Source organism: Monodelphis domestica, chromosome 4 (genome assembly GCF_027887165.1).
Source record: "Monodelphis domestica isolate mMonDom1 chromosome 4, mMonDom1.pri, whole genome shotgun sequence".
Taxonomy (NCBI): Eukaryota; Metazoa; Chordata; class Mammalia; order Didelphimorphia; family Didelphidae; genus Monodelphis; species Monodelphis domestica.
This window is the reverse complement of record NC_077230.1, coordinates 151,713,641-151,738,733: the sequence shown is the minus strand read 5'-3', so window position 1 is coordinate 151,738,733 and position 25,093 is coordinate 151,713,641. Positions and strand designations below refer to the sequence as shown.

Here is a 25,093-nt window from a genome sequence, read left to right as displayed (position 1 = left end):
AAAGCTTTTGTAGTTAATCATTCTGCACTTAGGGTTTGGGGATTTTTTTCCCCCTGGAGGTAATTAGCCATTAGACTTACTAAAAGACATTTTTCATGTCAAGGGGTCAATGGCTTCTAGAAAGGGAAGAGGGTGGGGCAGTAAGGGAATGAAAAAAGGAGACTAATTTGGCTCAGCAAAAAACAGGAGAAATAGCATATCTTGGATTATTGGTTATTGAAAACAAGTCAAACATTGGCCATGTCTGAATGGCAAAACAACTGAATATAGGCCATTCATGTCTGCGAGCCAAGACTACTGTTCTATATAACTATTCATTCTTGCTTGACTGTCTCACACACAAAATAAACAAAGAGCAAAGAGGTTTAAATGAGATGGGGAATTTGTTCACAATTAAAAGAAAATTCTGTCCCCTTAGAATATATTCTTATATGTAATGTTTTTGGCAATCTTAATTAAACTAATATAATTTTAAATTACAGACTTTTCTAATGGTACATCTGAATTTAATCATAAATAGAGAAGGCAATGCCCCTGAGAATGTATCTACACAAAAGACAGAGCATGATATTGTTTTTTTTTATTTTTTAAATTTATTTGGTCAATTTAGAGCATTATTCCTTGATTACAAAAATCATTTTCTTTCCCTCCCTTCCCTCCCCCTACCCCTCCCATAGCCGACGCACAATTCCACTGGGTTTTACACGTGTCCTTGATCAGAACCCATTTCCATGTTGTTGATGTTTGCACTAGGATGTTCATTTAGAATCTATGTCCCCATTCATATCCCCTCAATCAATTTAATTAAGCAGTTGTTTTTCTTTGGTGTTTCTACTCCCACAGTTCTTCCTCGGAATATGGTTGGTGTTCTTTCTCATGGATTCCTCCAAGTTGTTCAGGTTCACTGCATTGCCACTAACAGAGAAGTCCCTTACATTCGATTGGACCACAGTGTATCAGTCTCTGTGTACAATGTTCTCCTGGTTCTGCAGAGCATGGTATTATTGATGGACCATTGGACTTAAAATTTGGAAGACTGGGGTTCAAATCCTGCCTCAGGTACTTATTAGCTGTGTGAGTCTCAACAAGTTATTTAATATTTCTGTGCCTTAGTTTCTTCCCTTGTAACATGAACAGGCTGGATCTAATAACCCCAAGGACCCTTCCAGCATGAAATCTATGATCCCATTATTTATGCATGTAAATGTATTTTCATTTTTCATTCTTTTAAACATATAGTGAAGGCACAATTCTTGTAAATCTATCTTAGGCAACCAGAACAAGAAGTTGTTGTTGGCGGGTGGGGAGTGAGGGGGTTTGTTGGTTTTTTCTTTTTTTAAACCTCATTGATTTAAAAGCATGAAACAAAGCTGTGGATTTGAGCTCTGGCTCATTAAGCTAAAAAGCAGGAGCAGGACTGATGACTACTAGTGGGGCAAACTGGCCAACAGCAAATGTAAACAACGAAAGAACTATGAGTGGACTGGTCACAGACAGGCAAGTGCCAAGCTGGGGCAGCTGACATCTGGTGAACGATTCACTAGTGTTCCTGCTACCACCGCTGAAGGCTTCAGGGTACAAACTAATTATTCTTATCTACTCACCTCTCTAGAGCCTATTACAATCACACTTAGACCCTCCCACAAAGATAAGAGTGAAGGAGGAAGATTTCACACTGGCACACACCAGTGGGGAATATTCTCTCAAACTTTCAGACTTATTTAAAAAGAAAAGATTATTTCAAAACTAAATCTGATAGAAGTACGGATTAAATCTTAGCCACATTCTTCCTACATCCATTAAAATTTGTTCATTAATATGGAACAAAGTCTTATCAGCATGTGAATGGAGAAATGGGAAATGAATGGTCTGGCTGCTAAGGACAATTATCTTCTGCTGCCTTTAAGTCTTTAGAAAATGTGAGTGTATATCATCATAAATGGGGATCTATCTGATTCAAGAACCCTCAGGAATACGAAGTAATCTCTGAGAATCCAGAGACTAATTAATATATAGTAGGTGCCTTATCCAGACTTGAGTTCTTTCTCCCTTTTCTTTGTTCTGTGTGTCTAAAATCTCTACCTGAAATTGAACAGGGGGTACTGAAAGATGGCCTTCTTTTCATGAACAATGAAGTATTCATATTTTGTTTGTAGCCCTGGTAAAAGATTTGCAGGGGAAAGATAATGCCAATAGCCACTAAAATCAGGTTTTGTGCCTTTCCCTTCATTGCAGTTACCTATTCTCCCTAGCTCCCATCACCACAAGTCATGGAGAATTAGTTGGCAGCTGTGAAGATTTTGGCACTGTCTATATGATGGAAAATACTAGAATGAAGAGTTGGTAGAAGAGTTTGCTAGGTGTAGCGGTGTGTACCATAATCCCAGATACCAGATATCTCTTGAGCTTAGGGGTTTGGAGCTACAGTGGAGATGCCCATTGGGCAACCACCTGATATGAAAAAGATAAGCCACTACCAAAAGGGAGGGAGAAGACATAGCCTAGATCAGAAAGACATGGCCAACGCTTCCATGATGATTAGTTCTGGAGCTAGGCCCCTGTGTTTCTAGTCTAGGTGAGAGAGACCCAATCTTGGGGGAAAAAAGGCAAATCTAATGTATTTAGTCAGTTCAACAACCAAATCCAATCAATAGGAAAGGTAATATGACTAGAATGGAAGTAGACCAATTATTCCATTGGTAGTTGGAGCTTGGAACAATGAGGTGGTACAGTGGATGAATCAGAAAGACCTGAGTTCAAATATGGCCCCAGATCTTGCTATCTATGGGACCCTGGGCAAATCACTTAACTTTTTGCCTCAGTTTTCTCATCTGTAAAGTGAGCTGGAGAAGAGAATGGTAAACCACTCCAATATCTTTGCCAAGAGTTGTATACGACTAAAATGACTGAATAAGAGAGAAAACTTCCAATGACGATCAGCATTTTTTCCTGAAGCTTAATAGTTTCAGAGTTACCTGAAGCACTAAGAGATTAAATGCCTTGCCTAGGATCATACAGTTGATCTGTAAATGGCAGAACTTGAACCCTGATTTCCTTAATTTAAGGTCCCTTGGACCTTCCATCTTGGAATCAATACTATGTATTGTTTCTAAGGCAGAAGAGCAGTAAGGGTTAGGTAATGGGTGTTAAGTGACTTTCGCAGGGTCATATAGCTAGTAAGTATCTGAGGTCACATTTGAATCCAGGATCTCTCTTTTCTCCAGACCTGGTTCTCAATCAATTGAGCCACTTAGCTGACCCTAAGGTCAATTTTTTATCCATGTTCATTTTGAATCCATTGGACCTGAAAAATCAGTCATTAAAACATCACTTCCATTATCGTCCCGCTCCTCCCTTTCATAGTCATCCCTACCTTTAAAAAAAAAAAAGAGTCAAGTAATTATTGGCTAAATGGCTAACCCAGTAACTAACTGCTTTTCCTGCTTGAAGAAAGGCCATGTAAATGAGGTCATCTTCTTTCCAGTTTGAGTATCTAGGTCAATCTTTAATTTACCAAATTGGCATCTATCCCTCACCCTTAAGCTAACACAGTTTTAAATTTAGAGCTTTAAAGCATTGAGTATATTTTTTTAAAAACCCAGCATTCTCATGAAATCACAGGATAGAAATGCCCAGCTCCATAACTGATGAATGGAACCTTTATGTGAACATCAATGCACAATTTGCATGGAAGCATTTGCTATGCAGTGATTAATGCTGTAAATATTAGAGTGACAGATAGCATCCACTAGCTATAGCCATCCTATTTTTGGCTCTGCCTTTCCCCAGATCTAAGACTTCCGGAACATCATTTAACCTTTTCTGTCCCTCACTGACCAACCTCCTTTCCAAAGCTTGCCCTTCAGTTTATGCCTAGGCAAGTCACAGATGAAAGGCACAATAAATGAGTGGCAGGAGGTAGAGCATTTTCTAGCAGCTCCAGGAAGCTGAGAAGTGTAAGCACATCTCTTTCAACATTTTTTCTGAACATAGGATGAATGCAAATCAGAGACCCTGTTTGCAAGTAACCAGCCCTTCTGAATCCATTTTCCTGCCGGGAGTTTTACCTCGAGGACAGTAGATATCAGGAGCCCATCGGTTGCATTCATAATTGTCTGCCGCCTTTTCACAGGTGAAACACTTAAATCCACCAGGATATGGGGTGGCTACAAAAAAGACCAAGACAAAAGATTACCAATTGAGGTTGGGTGTGAAATCAAATTCTAACCAGTTGGTAACGATTTCATTTTTAAAAAGCATGCCCAGCTTTTCAATGTTTACCATTTTTATTATCAACTTTTAAGATGCCTTATCTCTAAAAGGTGAAGAACATTCCTTTTTGGTTGATCTTTGCCCTGGCTAGAGAATCTTATTTGGGTGGCCTTTGTAGACAAAAAGGTCTGCTGGGTATTCAGCTAGACTATCCCAGTGAGCCTTCAGGAACACGCTTCAGGGCCTTTTGAGAGATCCACATTTTTTTAATTTTTGAGGGAAGAGAGCAGAGATTGGAAGAAGAGTATGAGACTTGCTAGACCTACCTAATGCTCGTCTTTATTCCTCCCAAGATATCACAGAGAACAGAATTAATTCCAGGAAGCCTTCTTCAAACTACACATCCAATTCCTCGCCTCACAGATCTCTCTCTGACTTCCTAAAGGGAGCTTTTAATTATATCATAATCACCCTTAAACATAAGCTCCCAGAGGGCAGGCATTATATTGTAGCCTTAGCACACCAGGTTTTGAATAACTATTCTTCAGGAAAGGTTCACAATAGGGCTGTTTGCCACAAGGTTCCTCTTCCTTTTCACACAGCAGTTTTATTTACTGCTAAGATTGTCAACAGCCACTAGATCATGACTGAAGAGCTTTGAATTCCATAAACCTAAATTCCACCTTCCCTCCCCCCCCCCTTGCAGCATTGAAAGGTATTCTTAACCTTTGTGTATGTGTTATAGATCCCCTTGGCAGTCTAGTGAAGCCAATGGACCTCTCAGAATAATGTTTTAAAATGCATAAAATATGGGCAGCTGGGTAGCTCAGTGGACAGAGAGCCAGACCTAGAGATGGGAGGTCCTAGGTTCAAAACTGGCCTCAGACACATCCTAGCTGTGTGACCCTGGGCAAGTCACTTAACTCCCATTGTCTAGTCCTTATGAATCTTCTACTTTGGAACCTCCACTTAGTATTGATTCTAAGAGAGAAGTTAAGACTTTTCATATAAAAAAAAAATATACAGAAATACAATGGAGGCCAATCAGGTTGAAAAACAGTTAACCTTAGCAATATCTATCTCTACCTATACTTATACTCCTATATAAAGAGTTATCCATCTCTAAATACACATAGGGATAGATTGATACATATATATTTAGATATATATGTATGCATATATATACACATATATATGAAATAGATCTATATCTGTCTGTCTCTGTCTATCTATATATCTATATGTCTATCTATCCATCTATCTATCTGTCTGTCTATTTATATATCTACATAATTACTGAGTAGCTAGGTGGTACAATGATTAAAAAAAAACAGGTCCGGAGTCAGGATGACTCATCTTCATGAGTTCAAATCCAACCTCAGATAATTACCAGCTGTCACTTAACCTTGTTTGCCTCAGTTTCCTCATCTATAAAATGAGCTGGAGAAGGAAATAGCAAACCACTCCAGTATCTTTGCCAAGAAAATTCCAGTGGGGTCATGAACAGTTAAATAGGACTAAAATGGCTGAACAACAACATCTATCAACAACTATTTTAAGTTGAAAACCCCTTGAAGTTAAAAACATTTGGTTTCAGGGAAACCCGAGTCCAAGTCCCAACTTCAATAGTTGAACTTTGGGCAAGATAATTAACTCTCAGGCTCAGTTTCCCCATCTGTTAAATGGAGAAGGTATTGCTTATACTACCAAACCCACTGGACCGTGGTAAAGATCAAAGGAGAAAACATGGCAATTCTTGATCATGTGAAAGCACTTTATAATCTCCCCCCCCAATTCCCCAGACTATTTGAAAGTTGCAAACTCTAGAAATTCTGCAGATACAGCAACCTATTGTTCTCCTTTGCAGATGGCTGAGTCATACTCCTGAAATAATCATCCCCCTGTAAATTACTTAGCCCACATGGAACCAATTAACGACGTTATTGACCATAAACGAAGGAGGAGGTGGCCGCTAAAGGCCGACGTTATGAGCCAGATATAACAGATTTTCACCTTGCCCAGAGTAACCATCCATCCAAGCACAGAACTGACTGTGGAGACATCTGATATGATTAAAAAAGCATAAAAAAGGAATAACACAATACTAACAAAAGCATTTCATGCAAACCTCTTTCCTGGTCCACTGCTCAGAATATCACTAGCCACTGGGGAACTCAATTGCTTTTTTTTTTTAATCTAATTCCCTTCATTGGACTTTTCCCAAATAAAAGCTGAATATCACTTGTTGCATATGTCGTAGAAGGGATTTCTATTCAGGTCCGCATTGTACTAGACGACCACCAGCTCCCTCCAAACCCCCCAATTCTGTGAACTTTGAAAGATCCATGATTTTACTGTATTTGTGATCCCTCTACAGAGGGACAGCAATTCCTCTTTGTGTCAGTTGGCTTGCTTGCTATAGTTGAAAAATTCATCACCTGGAGGCCAAGCTCCCGGTGATGTGCATCTCTGAACTCCGAGGTGGGTTCTCAGACAACAGACATAGATTCCAGGCCCGAACTTGAAGCCTTGCCAGCTTGGGAGGACAGGTCCAAGCTTGTGCTGTAATTACATACTCTTCAAGAATTCTCTGTTACCTGGAGCCACGATGGAGCATTAGAGGGGGACATTAGGACTCGGAAACTATGATTTCAAGGTGATGATAATAATAGTGAAAGATAGTTAACTATCCCTCCACAAGAGCAGATAATTTCCTTTCAACAAATAAGATTATTTTGTGTGCCGATGCACATATACTTTGTATCTCTCCATCAGATCTCTTATTAAAAAGATGGATAATGCTTTAAAAAAAAAGAAGAGATCATTCCATATGGACAAGTTTACACTGGAAAAATTTATAACATACAGTTCTCAAATTCATATTAGAGAGTATATTTCATAAGTTTTGAAATTCACAGAGGACTTTCTAGTTTATGTACTATCTGAAAAATGCAAAGCACAGCACCTAATACAGAATAATCATTCTATAAATATGTGTTGAGTTTAATTGAATCAAAAGAAAAATGGAACAAAGAATCCTGGGTATGTGCCCTAATTTTAGAAACTTAAAAAAAAATAGTTCTGCTGTCCAAGCTTAAATAACAACCCCCCAAATATAGGTGATCCCAAAGGACATAGGATCTTTAACATTTTGCTTATGCAATCTAAAGAGGAACTAAGAAGGAGTTTTAAAAAATATGTAAATGACATGTCAGGGGACAGCATTCCTCTGGAAGTGATCATCACATCCGCTAAGCTTTATGACTGCAACCTAGCCAGACTACTTCAATCGACATGATAAATTCACTAGGGCATCTAATTTTATCTGTCTGTCACTGCAGCCAGTGAAAGGTTGGCTGGAATGTTGGATTAGGTACTCCTGGACCCTTTCCCACTCAAGAGATAAATTGAGAACTTTGAATGAAGATTGAAGATCTGAGTTCACTGAGAATAAACGTATTGAATACCTGGCCATTAATAAAGCGCGGTACACATGCACGTGGGTTATTTAATGGAATCTTAACCTCGAGATTTCTCTCTGCAAAACTCTGGTAACACATTAGATTAAATTAAATGGATTTTTCCAGATGCTGTCATCTTTTGCCTCAGCAGGCCTAAGCTCTGAAAGTAACACAACCTCAGCAGAAATTCAAATGGGAAAGTGAGCTGAGAAACTCTATAGGGGAAGAAGGGACCTATGCTCAGCACTCTTATCTCTGAATGTATTGAGTTAAGCAATGGATGTGTAAGTCATGAATATGACATGGCAATTGACCAAATGAGCTCCTTTTCAGACATTTTTCTATTATAGCTTTACATTGTAGCATTATAAATTTTCCCACTTGCATTGGATTTTCCATAGCTATATTTCAAAACTTACTTTTTGGTACAATTGTTATTTGCTCTTGATAGTACCAATGATGAAAACAAAGAAATAAGTAAGCCTTTATGACTATTCCATCCTCTCCAGTGATCTCTGTCCTATGCCTTGTGATGGATTTGTAGGTATAAGTCACTAATTCTTTTTATTTTAAGCCCTTGTTTTTCTATCTTGGAATCAACACAGTTTATTGGTTCCAAGATGCAAGAGTGGTAAGGGTCAGGCAATGGGGATTACCTGACTCATCTAGGGTCTCACAGCTAGGAAGTATCTGAAGGCAAATTTGAACCCAGGATCTGGGCCTGGCTCTCAATCCACTGAGCCACCCAGCTGCCCCCAAAAGTAATTAATTCTAACATAGTCCAGAGAAAATGGCAAAATCTTTCCCTTAGAAAGGATTTCGATTAAAATAAATTTTATTTCTGGTTCTGTATGTGAAAAACTGTCTCCTGTAATGTGCTAACTGATACTGTATCTGATAAAGAAGGGGGAAAATGGAGAAGGAAAGAGGCTTCTCAGAGATGTACCCTATTTTCTCTTTTGTTACTTCAAAGCAATAGCAGAAGCAAGGAGAGTTTCAAGTCCTTGTTGCCACAGCTGTGAATGAATCGACTTTGGCTCTTGATCACAGAGTTCCTAAGCTTAGTACTCAGTATTTCAGGGCAGAAGTCCTTGGTCCCTCAAGAGAAAGTGATTGTAAAGCAAGAAAAGAAACTCCAGAGTGCCCAGTTACTTCCTGTAACATTATCTTCCCATTAACTCCGGTGGTCAGCAATGCTTCAACCTGCCATAATTCATTTGTAAGGCTTTGGAAAGGATTCAGGCTTTGTTTGAATCTCTTGGAATTTCTAACTGGGCAATGGACAAAGGCCTTTAGTTACTGAAAACTGCTGGAAAAAGGAAACCTTTTTAAACGTGTGCTGATGAGGAAAGCACAAACACTTTAAAAAATTCTTACAAAAATTCATTTCCATATTTTCAGAACTAGGATGTAAACATCAAAATGGAAGAAATCTAATCTCTGCCTATTCCCTTCTCCATATACTCTCCAAAGATAAAAGAAACATTCAACTGACTTTTAACCACATCTACTTAAATTTAATCCTAAGGATAGAATGAAGGCTATTGACAAATTTACCCCCCCCCCCAAAAAAAAAACCCTCCACTCTAGAAGCCTTAAATAGGTTTGTGAATACATTCCACTGGCCTTGTGCCTGGTGACGATGATGATATAAAAGTTAGAGCCAGTTCTGTCATCTACACGCTCCCAAGAGAGGTTTTCTACATTCATCCTATTAAGACTGAATTAAACTCTGGTCCTTCCTTTCCATAGAGTTTAATATTTACTTGAATAAGAGAAGGCAGACAGAGAGAGAGAGAAAAGCCTATTTCTAACTAGCCATGTGAGTGCTTCTCCAAATGGCTCATGCCCGAGTGAATAGAGCCCCAATTTCCTGGAACCCTCTCTTGTATATCTTCTCCTTTTCCCCCAGATCCTAACCTGATCCTTTCCAGGTCACGTGCCTAGGTCCCTGTCCTGTGACCCATGCTGGAGTGCACTGACGTGAGGTAGCACATACAGTACACAGGTAGGACCCCAGTACGGGATCCTGGGAGGGGGTTCCCTTCACATAATCCATAGAAATATTGGGCATTCTGAAAAAAGATTGCTCTTCCAAGGAAAGGTACAGCTCCATGGAAAATAGCTATGGCAACTTAAGATATCAAAATCATCTATCCTTTATTCAGTCAATCAATAACATTTATTAAGTGCATACTCTGTCAGGCACTGTGCTAAGTGCTAACGAATTTGACAACCAGATAAGTAATTTCTTTGTTCTTAACAAGTTCCTCTTCTGAAATAATTTATAGACCAAGCTTTGTAATTTTGAACAAGAAAATGCGAAAACAATAACAAATTATATATTAGAATGTTATTTTGCTATGGTACCTAATCTCTGAAAGTCACAAAATTTCTTTATTTACAAAGTCTCAGAAGGCCTGGAAATAAGAAAACTAAAAAGCTGTGCACATAATAATAATAATTTAGAGGTAACATTTATATAGCACTATAAGATTTATAGAGCCTTTGTTTAATCTTCTTTCATTCGATTCTCACAGCTATTCTATTAACTAAGGTGCTATAATTAATCCTTCTTTATAAATAAGAAAATTGAGCCTTAAAGGGGTAAATGACTTGCTCAAGGGCAGCTAGCAAGCATTTTAGAAGGGATTTAAACTCAGGTCTTCCTGACTCCTAACAATGGATAAGAGTGCTGGGTGTGGAGTCTGGAAAAATTGAGTTCAAATGTGACTCAAACATTTACTAGCCGTGTGGCCCTGAACAAGTCACTTAAGCTTATTTGCCTCAGTCTTCTCATCTGTAAAATGAACTATAAAAAGAAATGGCAAGCCACTCCAGGATATTTGGCAAGAGAATTAGTCACAACCAAAAATAATCAAAGAACTTCCTACTTCCTGACTCTAGTTCCAAAACATTATCCATTGTGCCTTCTAGCTTTCATGGAACCAGCTCTGAGATAATAAATTCTCTCCTCTCCTCTCCTGTCCTCTCCTCTCCTCTCCTGTCCTCTCCTGTCCTGTCCTGTCCTCTCCTCTCCATTCCTCTCCTCAATTCTGTCTTAAAACCAATACTGAGTATCATGTCCAAGGCAGAAGAGAGAAAAGGCTAGGCAATTAGGATTAAGTGACTTGCCCATGGTCACATAGCTAGGAAATATCCGAGGTCAGATTTGATGCCAGAACCTCCTGTCTCCAGACTTGACTCTCAATCCACTAAATCACTTAGCTCACCCCAAATGGTAAATTTTCAAACCTTTTCTTTAATAATTGTACAATCTCTAAAGAACTGAAATTGAAAGCAGACCAAAAGAAAATGATAAGATTCTTAGTAGACACGAGCTGGCCATAGCACGTTACAATGAGAAGTGTTGCAAAAAACATTAGGGTCATGTGTGATGGGATAAGGAGATGGGCCGGTCAGGAAGTGAGAAAAGGGAATAAGAGGTGGACAATCCAAGTGATAGCCTGGCATGCATGAACTATTAAAAGATCTATAAAAGAGGTCTCTAGTGTATTGAGTAGATCACCTATGAAAGGAAATGGCCGAGAATGGCATAAAATGGGAAGAGGAGAGATGGTTGCACCCTGTGTCAGTGGGGGAATCTCCCATCAATATGATCGTGAATCCGTCACTGCATTGAAGTTCCTTTCTAATACTGATCTCAGTTATTACTATCTGACAATTGTTCAGGGCTTGCAAAAAACAGATCTACACTGAATTAATCCACTTTTCAGCAAAAACCAGGGAATCTCCACACCCCAAGACACTGGCATCACCATTGTTCCTCTTGTTCAAATAGATGGTTGAAATCTCACATTATGGAATTCTGACTGAGTAGTTTTCCCCGTGGACACTGTTCATTTCACCTCCTGACTGAATCTATACATACAAAATGGAGAATTAGGCAAAATTAAAAAAAAAACTTAAAAATTGAAATGAAAGGCAGTGTGATATAATAAATGGGTCATGGGATTTAAAGTTAGGAAGGTCTAGATTCAAATTCCACCTCAGATACTTCACTAAACTTTATGACCTTGGGTAAATCAACCAACCTTTCTGTTCCTCATTTTGTAAAATGAAAGAAATGGCTCTACCCACCTATCTGCCCATGAAAGGCTGTCTATAAAGTTCCAATCTAAAAATGGTTCAATGTACCTCTATAGAGTATAGAAATACATTTAAGACCATTCAGTACCATTGTCTCTGACTTGAATTTAAAAGAACAAATAAATCCTTTCCCAGAAAAGAAGCAATTCTTTTGTCTTTCTCTGCATTTCAAACTCCAGTCAGAGACATTTTCAAGGCCATTGCATCTCCTGAGCACCTTACAAAGGTTCACAGTTGGATTTATGTTTTTTGCCTTCAGTGATTAGAGGGTGCATTATATTTACATTTATGAATCTATAAATCATTCTCCCCATTTGGGTAGTGCTGCCAAGGAGAGATCACTGGGTTTGGAGTTAGAGATCATAGATTCAGAACTAAAAGGAATCTCAGAGTTCAAATCTAAACCTTCTCATGGCACAGATGAGGCATCTGAAGTATAGACAGGTAAAGTGTTTTGTTCCAGGCCAGAGAGCTAGTCATTGCCTGGGGCAAGATCTGCATCCATGTTTTCTCAGCTCCAAGCTCCAAGATCCTGGCACCAAGTTTTATCTATTATGCCACCTAGAAAGGGAGACCTGAGCTTCCATCCTGACCCAAATACTAGTAGGCAAATTACTCTTGCATCCTCAGTTTCCCCACCTGTTAAATGAGACTAGGAATATAAGTTATTTCACAGGGCTGCTTGTGAAGATCAAATGAAATATGAGTAAAAAGTACATCCCCCCCAAAAAAACTTAAAGCATTATCTAAATGGAAACTTACTGGGTCATTATTACCAATCCATTCAGAATCAGATATGCCAATCACAAATGTTCACATTTCCTCAGACGGTCTATACCTTGTAAATGATTGTGGCAGAAAGGATTTAGGGATTAAATTATTGAGATCACGGCTTCCTTCTCCTCTTCACTGTATGTGGGTGGACACAACCTTGGAGAAGCGTTAGCCTGGGGCCAATGTATTAGGTAGGCATCCCTAGGCAAGTCTTGCTGCTATATCCTCTTACTATTGAATCTGCATGTGCCCAAGTCAAAGAGTCCTTTATAAACACATACTCTGAATGTGTTTATATATGATATATTTTACATAGTATATAAAATATTATATAAACATTAAATACATAGATAAATCTAGAAATATAAAATATTATATATAAAATATTATATATAAATAATTATATATAATGTTCAGTTATATATACAACATTCAGTTATATATATTTATAAATTTATATGTACATACACATACATATATGTTATATGTGTGTGTACATACACATATAAATTATATATTAAAATAAAACTTAAACTATATACATATAAGACTGAATGCTACAGAAAACTCCGATCCACACCACTCCTTATTCTGAGGCTTCGTTGTACATAGAACTGACCCTGAGTGTTCCAAAGCTACGCCAGCCAAATACAAGTTCTGACAGGTCCTGTCGAGCTTAAGAGGTTTCATGTACGGGCCAAGCACCGGACTATTTGTCTGTTGCCTGAGGACTGGTTCAAGTAATCTTAAAGAGGTTCAGCCCAGAGGAGAATGAATTTCTTTCAGACATAATTCATGAAAATCATTGTGTGAGGCACAAAATGGTTATGTTTTGTGTAGATAGAATTCCTACCATATTAAAATAAATGGAACAGGAAAAATATATTATTTAGGATAAAGGTCAAAAAACAGTCTGGAAAAAGGAATCATCTTTTCCTCTTTGTATGGAACTGAAAAGAAATGGCCAGCCCTCTAAAGCTAAGTAGGGTGACTAGTGTCCTATTAGTGCAGTTAACTAATATGCTGCAGGCTGAACGAAATCAGATGCAAGAAGCCAAGGCATTATAGTATTCTCTGGACATTGATGGTGCACTTGGTATTGTGTAAAATGGAAATAAAGCAATTCCAAATCTCTAAGTTAACTACTTAATTTAAACTATCAAATTCAGATCTAAATTAGAAGAGAGAAGTCTCTAAATATTTAGTATTTCAGAAAGCACCGATGAATGAAGAATGTGTTTAGAGGCAGGAACAATAGCAGTAGAAATACATAAACATGTCTGCACATACACTCAACTTTTCCCAGTGGAGGCAAGAGAGGAGAATGGTGCACCAACAAACAAAAATATACTGAAGGGAACAAAAACGTAGATTGAGTGAATGAATTGGCTAATTAATGAATGAATGAACAAGCAGAAACCAAACCCCTACTCTTAGAAACAGGAACAGACTCGGGAGATACAAATACAAAGGTGAGATATCTCTGCCCTCAAGGAGCTTATATTCTAATAGAAAGCTGCCTACATATAGGGCAATGGTAGTGAAGGAAGGAAATTTTGATCTGGAAAAATCACAAGGAATATAAGCAGAGTCATAGGACAGTCAAATTCTCACTCTGCAGTAGCAATGGAAGCACTGATTTGATTAATGCCCCCAGAACAAAAGGAAACATGGGAAGGACAGTTAGGGTACATGCATGGGGCAGGGAGGAAGAGAGGGTGCTCATGCTTGGGATGCCCTGGCTTCCTGGTGAATGGCAGAATGGAATATGCAGTATGCCCTGGAAACAGAGTGGTTTAGATGATTTCTCCCTCATCAGTCAGAACAGCTCATTCCTATGGGATATATATAATCCCTGTGGTGATTTCTTCACACCAACCACCATCTTTTTCTCTATTCTTTCAGTTCTCATTCCTATTGGAATGAGATTCCCACATATGTAGGAATGAGAACTGAAAAAATAGGGAAAAAAAGATGGTGGTTGGTGTGAAGAAATCACTTACTTTGAATACAATAAAAAATTAATGAAGACAAGGAAGTATCTTGAATATGAAGGAATCAACTTCTTTAAATAAATGGGATATAAGAATCCACTTGGCTAAAAGACTAAAGTCTGGGGTAAAAGGGAAAGATATTTGAAAGTAGACTAATGATAGAGGAGTTAGAGAAAATGAACTTAATAGTTTGCTTTTAAAACAACCACCACCATGGCAAAATGAGTTTGCCTTCTGGAAAAGTAAACCTAAAAAATAAAGTCACTCTTGTATCACCAACTTAAACCAAGTGAAGCTTGCCCACATTGAAGGCTGCCTTGTCCTGGCCACTTTTCAACACATTTGCTACTTGAAAACAAGTGACATCCTTTCTCAAATGTAGGAAATGTGATCTTACTTGAAGGGTGGAGGTAGATAATGTCTTTCACTGTAAAGTCTCTGGACTGGGCAGCTTTCAGACAGTCGGCCAGGAGGCTGAGGAGGAGTGCCCAGGCCAGTGCAGGCCAAGGTTCCATTGCAGACCGGGGCCTCACTCATGCAGAGATCCTGGGATCAGGCGCTCCTTATTACTGGGCAGAAATTGCGACTGAAATATGAAGAAAGACATCCCATGAGCACACGCCCGCCAACACATCTCAATATCCAGTTTGAAAAAACCACTAGACTTGGCTAAGTTCCTGGCACTGGGGACAGCAAAAGAGGTTAGGAAGAGAAAAGGGACAGAGGGCACATGGGAGTGGGGCAGAGAGAGGGAGAGGTCTCATAAGATGTAATTTTAGAGCACTTATAGAATTCCAACCCCAAATGTATACTTAATCAGAACTACTAAGGTTCCCTCAGAAGCCGTCACCTCTAAAATCCCATTGAGATTGTATCAAGAGAGATTGAATTTTAATGAAACCCAGCTATTTCTTCATGGAGGCCAGAAAACAGTTGCCAGAGGGAGGCAACAATTAAGCTGGGAACTAAAGTTCAGAACAGTTTTCTGGCTGATGGCATGGCCCTAGTGCCATACCTAAAGTTTTGCTGAGTAATTCTCAGCAGTGGAAATTTAGAGATGGGAGGTTTTTAGTTTTGGGAGAAAAGAAGCATGGTCTATGTTGGTCCTCAAACCATGAATGTGCCATTAATTACAAGATTATTCTATTAGTAGAATCAGTTTTCATTTTTAGAAAACAGATTTAATAAAATTAGCCAAAGGAGAGTGGAAAATTTAGGCAGTAGATGACAGCCTATAAACACTTCAATATAAAACAAGAACTTGAAGCAAGACTATCTTTATGGGCTTGAATTAACTTCAAGTTTTATTATGAAACAGTCTTATAATCCCTTTTCTGTTCTAGTATAACCTATTTCTTTTATCTGTTGTTTCTTTCATTTAGCTATGAACTACTTGAGGGTAGGGATTGTCTTTTTTTTCCCCCTTTGCCTTTGTCTTTTTTTGTATCCCTACAGTTAGCACAGTATACTTGGCATATAGTAGATGCTTAATAAATGTTTATTGACTTACTGACTCCCTAGTAGTCCTTTTTACTTTTTACTTTTGTCTATTGGGGGGGGGGTGTTTTTTGCTTTAGTCTCTACTTGTATCTATTTAACTATAGCTTTGCCTCAAAAAACAATGTCCTAGCTTTCTACTTCTCTGTTAGTGAAAAGGTCTCCCATCAGTCTCTCTGTATGTTACTGATTATCTTGATTAAGATCTTCCTAAAATACCACTAGGTCCTCCCCCATTCCAAAACCTTCCATGGCTCCCCAGTGTTTATAGGAAAATGTCCAGACTTCTAGATCTTATGTTCAATGCCCTCTTCAACAATATCTCTAACCCTCTGTTCTAGCCATTCTCTCCTCCTTACTGATCTACAAATAATTTATACTTATTCCCATCACTATACCTATTTATGAGGTTCTACCTAACTGGAAAGTTCTTCTTCCTTTTCTTTTTCTAATTTGTTCCAGGAAATTTACCTTGACTAAATTTCCTTCCAATTCTAACATTCTACTCCAGCCAATTTCTCAGACCTCCTATAGTCCTCAAGTGTTGTATCGCCTTTATACTATTCATTATGACCTATAATTATATACTATTTCTTTTACTGTATTTCTTTCCTTCATGTGTATCTCACCAATGAGATTAGGGATTCCTAGAGATTGAGAATAATAATACTTCTTGGGAAGCCCCTGGTTAATCAGCATAGTGATTATGCATATTGTAGGTACTCTAAAAATGGTTCTTAAACCCTTCCTATTAGGATAAAAACTCTTAACCTGATAAAGAATTTCCCAAAAAGAAACACAACTTTGTTTGGATATAATTAAAATCTGGCTTAAAATTAAAAATTTTAATTAATTAAAAAAATAAAATTAAAATCAAAGTCAGTTCATGTGACATGCAAAAGAATTCATAGGATAATGCATGCAAATGTCTAAGGCTGGGATTCAGGTTTATCAAATGTCCAAAGTGACTTATTTATAATAATTATTCAACAATACTGTTTTAGGGTGTTCACCAGAAACATATTACTTCTTGGAGTTTGTAGCACTGTGAATTTTTTTCCATTTTTATCTGAAATTATACTATTGTCAAAACTTAAAATATGAATATCTGTCAGCCTTCAGCTTTTAGCAATATACACTGTTTGTCATTGTAAAAAAATCAATGATTTCATTTAAGAAAGCAAACCAGTGATGTGATCAGTTTTATTTTAATGGTGAGATAATTCAATACTTTGATGGATCTAGGATCTCATTAATGCCCACTAATCATCCAGAGGGCTCTATTGGACTCTCTTCTCTGCTCCCTTTATATTTCACTTGGCGATTTCTTCAGCTCCCAGATATTCATAGATCATCTCTATTCTGATCATTCTCCATTTTACTTATCTAGTCTTGCCTTCCTTATGGACATCTTAAATTGGATGTCCTAGAGAAATCTTACACCCAACGTGTCCAAAACAGAACTCATCTTCCTCCCAAACCGTATCCTCTTTCTAATGTCTCTTTATGGGTGATGGGTGCCATGATCCTCTCAGACACTCAGATTTTCAATCTAGATGCTATCTTCAACTCTTCATTTTTACTCTCCTTCATAATATCCCTTCTCCTCTATTCTGACATGGGCACTACTCTGAAGCATCATCACCTCACACTTGGGCTAAAAGCTGCCAGTGGGCTTCCCTGCCACAAATCTCTCCTCACTATAATCCATCATCCACTCAGCTATCAAAGTGATCTTCTTAGGGTATATGTATAATGTCATTTCTCCACCCTTCAATAAATTCTGGGGGCCCCTATTACCTCCAGGATCATCTCTAAAATCTGTTTCACATTCAAAGCTCTTCCTAGCCTGCCTCCCCTTCCCTTCCCCACCTTTCCAGTCTTCTCACACCTTACTAACTGGGATCTAAAGACACTGACTTTCTTGCTTTCCTCACATGAGACATTCCTCTTGACTCTGGGCATTTTCACTGGCTGTCCTCATGCCTGGAATTCTCTCCCTCCTCATCTCTGCCTCCTGGCTTCCTTCAAGTCCCCCAGGCCCCACCTTCTCTGGGAAACCTTTTCCCATGTCCAATATAGATAGTGTCTATATGCTAACTATATGTATGTGTGCATATACATCTATAAACAGTTCTATATAATATCCATTCAACTGTATATAATAACTAACAAATATAATACGGAGAGGTTTACAAATGTTCTGTACATTATCGTATCTGATCCACCCAAATGCCTTTTATTATCTATTAATATCCCCATTTCATACAGGAAATGTTAAGTGGCTCTCCGAGGGTCCCATAGCTCATGAGTACCAGAGGTGGGATTATTCAAACTCAGTTCTTCCTGATTCTAAGGCTGGTACTCTACCGTGCTGTCTATCAGCCTTCCATTATACCTTGTACAACAGGATTCTTCAATAAATTAATTTTGGCAAGCATTTATTAAATGCCTGCTATGTGGGTTTGGTTTTCCCCATGTGAGTATCACTTTTAAGTGATAATGAGTCCCATTTAGAAGGCTGCACTGCTCTGCGGCTTGATGTCATCTATAAAAAAGAATATTGGAAAGACCCTCATCATCTACCGCAGTGCTAGTGAAGATGTGGCATATGTGCACAGTTGGCACTGGTTCCCCCTCTTCCCAGAGCCTGAGGACATTTCTTGCATGCCCCACGCCTCTTTTCAGCTGGCCCAAAGCATGCACTTTCTCTCTCAACTCTCTCCTTGTTATGAGGCTCACAGACAGCTTGAATTTGCCCTCTGGGAACTCAAACTGGGAAAAGGTTCCCCCAGGAAAATAGGGAATCTCTCTTCTATGTAAATGGTATGTTCTTCACAATAGTGGCAAACACCATGGAAGAAAAGTCTTTCTTTTTTATGTTCATTTGATATTAATCGTTTGAAGGCCATTTTAACAAAGTTATTTTTGTTCGTATAGCTTTGGGGGAATCTTATGAGTCAAAACAATAAGCTATTAGGAAAACCAGAATAACTGGCATGTAAGAATTCTTGAAAGACCAAGCTGTGTCAATTGTGACTCAAAGTTTTATGCTGCTGCTCTTGTTGTTTTAATCTATAAAGCAAAAAAAAAAAAATAGAGATAGTAGGGAAAAAGTTTTTAAAACAAAGTAACATTTTTGGTCACTTGACATGCCCAATCCTTCTGGTGTTAACAAGCATCCTATTAGACAACACCATCCCTTCAAGCTATCACCCTTTACCTCTCCTCCCTTTCTTAATAAAACTCCCAGGGGAAAACAAAACAAAACAAAACAAAACTATCAACTCTCTTTGTTTCCAATTTTCTGTTCTCTCATTTCTCAACCCGTTGCAATCTGGCTTCTGACAAAAATATTCTTTTAACTATTCTTTACAATTGGAAATTGAGGGGATGTCCATCAATTGGGGAATGACTGAACAAACTGGGGTACGTTAGTGATGGAATATTATTGAGCTATAAGAAATGATAAACATGATGATTTCAGAAAAAAACTTGAAAGATCTGCAGGAACTGATACAGAAAGAAATGAGCAGAACCAGGAGAACATTTTATTCAGTAACAATACTATCATGGAATGATCAACTGTGAAAACTTGGCTACTCGCAGCTGTGCAATGATCTGAGACAATCCTGAAAGACTTATGACGGGGAATGCTATCAACCTCCAGAGAAAGAACTGCTGGAGTTGGATAGATGCAGATCAAAGCAGACTATCTTACACATCGATGTACTTATGGTTTTATTTTGGGGTTTTGACTATATATGAGTGTGCTCTTAAAGTAATGACCAATATGGAAGTGTGTTTTGCATGATAATAAAAGGTAAAAATTTTAAAAATTATTCTTTACAAAATTACCAGTGATCTTTTAATTGCCAAATCTTAGAGCCTTTTCTTCATTCCTCATAATTCTTCTTGACCTCTCTGCAACATTTGACATAGATACTTCTCCTTTGGTTTTTTTACACTACTCTCTTCTGACTACCCTCCTCCCCTCTTACCCATAATTTTCAATTTCCTTAACAGAATTATCATCCAGATAGCATGTCCAATTGTTCATATATTCCAAGGCTCTGTTTTAGGCCATCTTCTCTTTCCAAGCTTTCTCATTTGGTAACTTAATGAATTTAATTAGCACTTCTGCACAGATAACTCCCAGATCTATTTATTAATCCCTAGACTATTTTCTAAGCTCCTATCTCACGGCAACAACTGGACATTTCAAACAGGCTGTTTCAGATAGATCTCAAATCTAACATGTCCAGAACTCATTTTCTTCCCAAATCCAACTGTCTTCCCAACTTTTCAATTCCTGTTAAAGGCACTTTTAAGTGTCCTTCAAGTCTCCCAGGATCACAATCATGATATTATCTTCCATGCCTTACTGTCTCACCCTACATAATCTTTCTTTTCCTTTAAGACATACCTTCTACATGTGTGCATTAAATACACATATATGCACACCTATACTTATAGATGTACATGTTATTTCCCCAATAGAATGCAAGTTCATTGAGGGAAAGATTTTTTTTTTCTCTTTTTATCTCTGGTGCCTAGCATATAATGACTATTGACTACTCTACAAAAATCAATGTTGTGGTAGGTTTTAGGTTTGTTTTTTTTTTTAATGATAAGTCCTGTGAATTTTAAAACTATTCCACCCTAATCACACTGTACTTTAGAAGATCTGATTTAGCTATTTCCTGATCAGTAACAATGGAGATACTTGGAATAACAGAATCAGGTCTTGGAAACTCTATATTTCTCCACCCTTCTTAATTTAACAAGATTAGGATGGTCTGCATCAAACTCAAGATTTAATTATCTGAGGAAATGGCCTTCAACAGACATGTGCAGAAAAACGGTCAGACCCCTGGGCTGTCCTAAGTCAAGCTAAGGGATTACTGGTAGAGATAAGACACAGGAAAGTGACATAAAACGGTCCATATAGAGCATATCACTTCCTCTCTCTTTCTCTTTACCTGGAGAGGCAACTCTGGCTGAGAGTGTGCTAGGCATTTCGGCATCTTGGAGTGTTGGTGGTGAGTTTTGCCCTTGAGCTGATTCAGGTTTGGGCATCTTAGCTGAACCCCTTTGGAGGTCAGGCAGATTTTTTCCTCCTTCACACTCAAAACCTTACTTTCTAGATCTCCTAATCTTCCCGCCCGGTACTAGTCCCTTCCTTCTTCTTTCTTCTTAAATCTCCTCCACTATATCAATTAAATCATCATAAAATTTCTAGCTGTGTTTGGGTGTTTATTAGGATTTTATAAATAAAATCCTTGGTGACCGAATATAATTATTACATTCAGTGTCAACCATAATTTTAACCTTTACAGTCCAGAAAGAACTTATATTTTCTGTATCTTTCCATCAGCTGTGTAAATATAAACATGTGGCATATTACAGAATACGATTTGAAAAAGGCTTTCTGTTATGTTTTCATAACTTCATCATGGTTGTAGTATGTATTTGTGTGTGTGTGTGCAGATTATTATCCTAACAATTTTGTAGAGATATGAAGACAGGTTTATCAAACAGTATTTATTGGTATTTTCTTGGTTCCCCTTTCTTGGGTAGGAGCAATGTCAGCTAGAAAGCTAATTTTGGAGATAAAAATACAATAACCCCAAATATTGTTGATCAGAAATATCCCTTAGGAATGACCAATTAAGGCAGATTCCTGGCGTCCCAGGCTTTGAAGGTTATAAACTATATTAAAATTTAGCAAAATAGCCAATTAAGTTGTAAAGAAGACGCCTCAGTCAACTGTTGGCTAAAAGTCACCCAAGGCTAATATGCTCATACACACACAAAAAAAAACTAGCATAATAACTAAGGCAAAGAAGTGACCGACACATTATACTTCTATACCTTCCTCTAAAGTGTGTTTTTAATGACTCTCTTTTCTCTTCCAATAGGTCCTGGCTATTCATTTGAACCACATATGAAAAAAATTTAGGTTCAAGAATATGAAATATGACTTATCCTGGGGTCTTGCACCTTCAAGTAGAAAGATGGGACCTGCCCATATCTACTTTTCCCTGCAATAAAAAACAAGGCTACCTACCACTTATGTATTTGCAAGCCCAAACTTAAGTTTTATTTCATCTCAGAGGCAAAGTACAGAGTCAGACTTTCCAAAATTACATTTGTTTAACATGAATTTTCAAATGTCTTGTATTTAATAGGAATCCAAATCTTTTTATTGACCATGAGTTCTATCTTTTAATTTTTTGTACAAATGATTTTTTGAAAGAAATTGAATCTCTAGGATCCAAGCTCATTTTGCTTATAAAACTACTGCTTTTCAGAGAATGATTTTATGCCTCAGTTGTTTCTCACCTTTTTCCATGCAAACAGGGAGTCATATTTTCCCCCAATAAAAAGGTGAAATAAACTTCCTCAAACATTAACATTTCTTTGGAATTGAACAGATTCAATGTTGGACAAAGATGGAATTTCCCATTCCTTTCAAATTTTTCTTCTCACCTTCTTGACGAATGATAGTTTGGATGGATCCAACATGGCAAGTCCCTGTCACAAAACTATTCTAGAGAGAATAGATAAGCGATCTCTCACATTATTACCTGGGCTGAGTTTTCCATCTCCCCCTTTCCATGGGAAAAACAGGATGGGTGAGGCTATTTATTTGTTAGGCCCAAAAAGGATTCTACATACTTCCACAATGATTATGAAATGCCATTTAGGTATACAGAAAACAATCTGTTAGGATATTGCTATGAGCATCCACAAAATGATTTATATATAATTAGTCTAAATGCAGTCATTAAAAACGTGGTCTACAAAGATGTATATGGTCTATGGATTTTTAGTGTCACCAAAAAAAAAACCAGGCTGGCTGGAGTTCTAACTCCCAAATTTAATAGCTGTGATTCTAGGGGAGCTGGGGTTTTTTGCCTTTTTTTGGTGGGGTGACTAAAGGATACTATATCTTTTGGGTGTTCTAGACATTTTGAAACTTCTATTGAATTTTTTCTCTTGAATGCATATATTATTTGAGCTCATGCCACAAATCTTTCATACTTCCTCACAAACAGAATTGGAGATGGGTACTCTGATTTTCACAGTTCTCTGACCTTTCATTTGTTATTTATGAGCTTTTGCAAATCGAATACTGCTCTGATAGATTTAATTTGTGCTCCAAATTACCTTTTTTTTTCTTTTTTCTTTTTTAAATATATTTTATTTGATCATTTCCAAGCATTATTCGTTAAAGACATAGATCATTTTCTTTTCCTCCCCCCCACCCCCCATAGCCGACGCGTAAGTCCACTGGGCATTAGATGTTTTCTTGATTTGAACCCATTGCTTTGTTGATAGTATTTGCATTAGAGTGTTCATTTAGAGTCTATCCTCTGTCATGTCCCCTCAACCTCTGTATTCAGGCAGTTGCTTTTTCTCGGTGTTTCCACTCCCATAGTTTATCCTTTGCTTATGAATGGTGTTTTTTTTTTCTCCTGGATCCCTGAAAGTTGTTCAGGGACATTACACCGCCCCTAATGCTCCAAATTACCTTTGCATGACTTACCCAACTGCTGACTTCATTCCTCTGTTTGCTGCTACTTTATTCTAAAGCAGCACCTCCCTTTCCTACCCACCTCCCCCAAAGTTCAAGGTCTATTTAGACTTCATTTTCATAGATCATATCAAAACCAGAATACAGAACACATTTATTCCAGATGTCATTTCTCTTAATAGATGGTCACAAGACCATCAAGCAAGTCACAAGAAGCAGCTAGGAATCACAGTAGATAGAGTACTGGGTGTAGTGTCAGAAAGACTGGAACTTAAATCTACCCTCTGTGACCATGGGCAAGTCATTTAATTGCCAAATGCCTTAGTTTTCTCATCTCTAAAAAAAAAATCAAGTAAATAACAGTACCTAACTTGATTGCCTTTCCACTGTTAATTATATCCTATTTATCCTTTATATAGTCCTTTTGTATATATTTTTTTATTTGCTGTCTCCCCTATTAGAATGTAAGCTCCTTAAAGGCAGGGACTCTTTTTTTGCTGCTTTTTGCATCCCCACCACTTAGCACAGTAAATGACTCATAGTAGATGCATATTAAATATTTATTGTTTGATTGATTGACAGGACAGAGCCATAGAAACAAAATGAAAATTTTAAATGAAATGATATATTTTTTATTGTAGTCTACTGCTATTTCCTATAAACAGATTCATTAGCATTATGTTAATGCTCCCACTGATAAATTTGTAGGCACAAATCTCAAGTTCTATTTAATTCTAGAAGTAATGCTATTCAAGCTATAGAATGTCATTGTTTCAAGGTTAGGAGAAACATTGAAAGTCAAATGAAAAACTAAAGCAACTATTCAGAGACTTCAATTCCCCCCACCATGTTGTAGGGTGAAATACACAACTAATGGGAAATTTTGAGCCCTAAAGAATGTCAAACATTGCCACCTCAAAGCTTCATTTTTATTTTTTTAAACCATAGTAGTGCCTTAGTGGACTGAAAAAGTAGTGGTAATTACAAAGGTAAAAATTAATGTGTTGTCAAAAAACACACCTCATAAATAAATATTTGACTTCAAAATTTTATTTCTATTTCCTTCATCTACATTGTACATAATGAACCCAGGTCAAAGAGAGAGATTCCTTGTGAATGGTAAGGTCTTCCAGGTGCTTCTAATTTCAGATGACTTTATACAGATTACACCAAGAACCAAAAGATTATAGAACCTCCTGGGAAGGATCTGTAATCTCTCAAAAGATTGATGGATCCAGACATACTGGGCTAACCAAATATAAAAAGAATGTACAATGCTCAGATTTCAACAATCATTTGAAAGACACCTCACAGAGCTTGCCCCATGATAAACATGTCTGAGACAAACAGTATGGATGGCCAATAAGTTGAATCCAGTGTTATACAGGAAAAGGAACCTAGTTTGATTACTTTTCAGATATCACAAAGTTCAACTAATTCATTCAAATTTCCTTTCAAAGCAAAGACCAAGCTTTTCTGTACTAACATTTTACCAAAGCAAGATA

General features: G+C 37.7%; 1 protein-coding gene across 5 annotated transcripts in view; it reads right to left on the bottom strand.

Moving 5' to 3' along the window:
• LYPD6 (LY6/PLAUR domain containing 6) overlaps positions 1 to 25,093 on the bottom strand; it is a 164,034-nt gene that overhangs the window by 14,042 nt on the left and 124,899 nt on the right. For 4 of the 5 annotated variants that reach the window (XM_007494152.3, XM_007494151.3, XM_001372256.4 and 1 more), the window contains 2 exons: positions 14,949 to 15,137; positions 4,068 to 4,166 (listed from right to left, as the gene is read on the bottom strand). In XM_007494152.3, coding sequence (XP_007494214.2) covers positions 4,068 to 4,166; positions 14,949 to 15,066 — 217 coding nt within the window. In that variant the 5' untranslated portion in view covers positions 15,067 to 15,137. The remainder of the gene's footprint in view (positions 1 to 4,067; positions 4,167 to 14,948; positions 15,138 to 25,093) is intronic. The other variant, XM_016433628.2, reaches the window with a different exon arrangement.